The sequence below is a fragment of the Pteropus vampyrus genome, unplaced genomic scaffold (assembly GCF_000151845.1).
Source record: "Pteropus vampyrus isolate Shadow unplaced genomic scaffold, Pvam_2.0 Scaffold78, whole genome shotgun sequence".
In the NCBI taxonomy this organism is placed as follows: domain Eukaryota; kingdom Metazoa; phylum Chordata; class Mammalia; order Chiroptera; family Pteropodidae; genus Pteropus; species Pteropus vampyrus.
The window spans coordinates 224,936-228,824 of NW_011888859.1; the positions used below are offsets into that span (position 1 = coordinate 224,936).

Here is a 3,889-nt window from a genome sequence, read left to right on the forward strand (position 1 = left end):
CTTCGACTTAGATTTTCGACTTTACGGTGCTGTGAAAGTGATACAGTTAGTAGAAACTGTACATCGAAGTTTGAATTTTGACCTTTTCCCGGGCTAGTGATATGCAGTTTGATAATCCTCAATGATGCTAGGCAGCGGCAGCGAAATGGCTTTGCCCAGCGCTAGGCTAATGGTATCCTGAGCACGTTCAAGGCAGGCCAGGCTGAACTATGATGCTCCTCAGGTTAGGTGTATTCAATGCATCTTTGACTTATAATATTTTCAACATAAACCCATCCTAAGTCAAGGAGCATCTGTATAGAAGGAAGAAGGCATTGTGCTGTGAAATTTAAGCACTCTTCATTTGTTTAAAAATTTCTCGTCTTGTACCGGTTGGGATTAATATATCCCACCAAACTCATCAACTAAGGTTGACTGCAATTGACATCGGTGACTTCAAGCAGATTTTAAACCCAAATTTTAAGAGTGACCCCCTCGTATTGACATTTTTTTATCTCTTTTAGGAATTTATCAAGGAGCTGCTCTCTCGGATAAGAGGCATGAGGAAACTGAGCCCCCCGCAGAAGAAGGCGGTGTAATTCTGGTGCAGAGGCCAAGAAAGGGTCCTGGGGTTTGGACTTGTCGAGGACTCTTATTAAAGAATAGTTGCCCTTATGAGCAACTTTTTTTCTTTGGGTGGGGGGTATCTATTAGACATTTATTCAAGAGTGTTCATTTTTTTTTGTTTTTAAAGCTTTTGTTATTGTACTATTTTAACAGCAAAGATATCACGACTCTGGTTTCAGCCCAAACAGGGATTATCATCAAACCAGGCAGACGTCCAAGGATGAGCTGGGCCAGGCAGTATTTTCTTCGAGAAATCTGGTGTTTAGGACCTAACTATACAGGGATGATGGTTTTTTAAACAACTAGTTTGGTAATACTTTTTTCTTAAGTTGTGCATTTGACTGAGATGTCGAATTTCTTGTATATATCTACACGCATCTGAGTTACAATGTAGATGTGAGTTTTATTTCACATTGATGAGATAAACTTGTGGTCGTCCTTTAACTGGAGGTCACGGCACATGTGTTTTCAGGAGGCCACCAGATATTCTTCACAGGAGTGCTGCTGACCTCCAATATCCACTTTATACACCAAAGTGAAAGAATTCAGTGTATCCGTTATTTTCATGAGCTACACTACAAAAATGTTGTTAGTCAAGGGCTTAATTTATGGACTGTATATTATTTCATTAATTGAAATGCTTTGCCAGGTCATTTACTTATCACCTCATTCGTGGTATTTTAAAGTTTTATGAAATCTTAATTTGAGGAACTATTGGGATTTCTAGAGAAAGGCTCATGCCTTCTGAGTGGTGTTTTGCAATGGAAAAGTGGAAGCAAGGTGTCGCAATGAATTCTCTGCTTTCAACCAAGTACTGTGTGTTATTCTCTCTCCATGAAAGCAGGTCCTAAGGAAGTTAGCAGATTATGTATCTTCCTTCTTAGAAGTAGATTCTGGTCACTCTGTGCCTGGGCAGTGTCAGACCAGAGCAGGTGAACTGACTGCTGAGCAGGTGGAGAGGTGAGAAGTCCTCACCTTCTCTCGAGAAAGCTGACGGAGGAGCATTCGCTGGGTTGGAAGCGTGGTGGAGATGGCATTTCTGGTTTCTCTCAGTGGCACATGGTGAGGACTCTGGCTCATAGCCCTCATTTTGCACCCTGACCCCCTTGCTTGGAACTGGACTTGGGGTGCCTACCCTGCTCCTCTCAGTTAAATACCAGCTCCTTGGGGGAGGCTTGAAGTTCAGATGGATGTGGGTGGGGTAGAAAGTCAGAAAGAAGAAACTCTTCGGTTCCTGCAGGAGGCTCCCGCTCCCTCCCCACGGGAACTCCGCCGCCAGTAAGATGTCTCCAGGAGGCCCCGTCAGAGGACAGGGGCCAGGCATTTTACATCAAGGGTGCTCTGAACATATTTTATTTTTTAAGAGAACTATGTTTGTGAATTTTATGTAGACTGGCAAGCATTTGAAATGTATTTAATTTTGTAATGTTTATCAATGATTTATTTACGAGCTATTTACTCAAATAAATGGAGCTGCTTACAACTCTGCTTACACGTTTGCCTTACAAAGTACGTTCATGTGATGATTTTCCTTTGTCAGGTGCTCTGTGGATAAGGGTACCAAGCAGCTCTATCTAGCTCTTCATTTTCAGGCGTTTGATCCTGGGACTCTCCTGGTGAAATCGAAGGAGTTGGAACACATTCCTGGGTTGAAAAGGGAACAGAAGACAAGCTCTGTGCACTTGGCCCTGCCTGCCTTCTAGTCTAACCCTCTCCAAGCCATGCCCCTTTCATTTAATTAAGACTTTCCTCTACCTACCTGATAGCAATCATCAAGAAGATTTCAAACCAATCGGATATTCCAATTACTGTTAGAATGCCATGTACCTTATGAATACAGAAAAATGCAGTATTTGTAGGATTTGCCTTAGGCTTAACCAGCCCCAGTTATAATCTTCAGATGAAGCAAGAATGAGCTGTCCCTCCAAAGGCCTCTGATCCCGCCTTGTAACATTCTCAGCCTTCCCTTCTGTTCCTTGCGTGGGGCCTGGCATCACTGACTCCCCTGAGTGCTCGAGCCACAGACATGGACTTCCTGTTTGACTTCCCATCTCTGCCCCCAACACGCATCCTCAGTCACCAAGCTCTTACCCTGGTAGTACCTTGCAGATCTGTCCCTTAATTAAATCTTGCCTCGATTGCTGCAGCCATCTTAAAATTGGCCTCCCCGGGTCCAGTCTTGCCTCCCCCTCTGAACTATTTTCCCCTCAGTAGCCTGAATAATTTTTCTGAAATGCAGCCCTGATCATTCCACCCCCGTACTTCAAACCCAGACCCCTCTGCATTCCTTGCAAGGCGTCGGTCTCTGTCTCTCCAGCCTCACATTTGGGCCTTGCACTAATGTCCACCCCCTCTGAATTCCTTGGGGGTGCCTGGAACGTTCTGTGTATTTCCTCTTCTGGGGCTCTGTAAAAACTGTTGCCTTGGTCTGGAACACCCTGTCCACCGACAGGCTCTATCCGCAGACCCGGATTAGACCCCTTCCTCCGTGTGTCTGGAGCTTCCAGGGTCGACCCCAATGTGGCACATACCTTCAGCGTTACTACTGTCCAGTCCCTGTTTGTCTCTTCTGTTAGACCCTAGGATCTTTCGAGACTGAGTCTTATAAATCAAACACCTGGTCCTATGTTTGGCCCATCAAAGGGATCAATATATGTTTACCCATTGAATAAGTAAGACAAAAGATTCTTCAAGAAAATACTGTCTCCTAACTAGCTGAGATGAGTGGTTCTTAGACCTGAATATACATTTGTATCAAGCGAGAAGCTTTTACAGCGACTGAAGCCTAGATCCTCATCCTGACTACTTTAATCGGAAGCTGTGGGAGCAGAACGTAGGCATTCTTTACAAGGTCCCAGGTGGAGTGCCACAGGGCCTGCATTATTTCTGTGTAGTCGGATGCATGAATTTGACCTCAGCTCATCGGATTTCTTCCCTTATAGCAGGTGGCAGCAATGACATTAGCATGTAGACTATTCCTCATTTTTTTCTCTACTGGAGAGGCATGAAAGCACATCCAGTGCTCACTCGAACACTGGGGAGTCTAAGTTTAAAATTTATGGAGTGGCATCCATTTACAACAATCATGATAATGGTTCCCATTTATTTATCACTGCACTAAGGGCTTACGTGCCTATCTCATTTAATCCTGACATTAATGGTACGGGATAGATTGCATTACCCTCAATTTACAGATAAGAAAATAAACTCAAAAAGGTTGAGCAGCTTACACTCAGCTGCTCACACAGTTACAGAGCTGAGGTTCAAGCCCAGTCATCCTGAC

The 3,889-nt window shown here is 44.1% G+C and overlaps 1 protein-coding gene across 1 annotated transcript in view; it reads left to right on the plus strand.

Annotated features, from left to right (window-relative positions):
* Positions 1-2,098, plus strand: part of PPP1R14C (protein phosphatase 1 regulatory inhibitor subunit 14C) — a gene marked incomplete at its 5' end in the record, with an annotated part of 73,151 nt that extends 71,053 nt beyond the window's left edge. Inside the window, one exon of the mRNA XM_011362685.2 lies at positions 504-2,098. Coding sequence (XP_011360987.1) covers positions 504-578 — 75 coding nt within the window. The remainder of the gene's footprint in view (positions 1-503) is intronic.
* Positions 2,099-3,889: the final 1,791 nt, after the last annotated feature.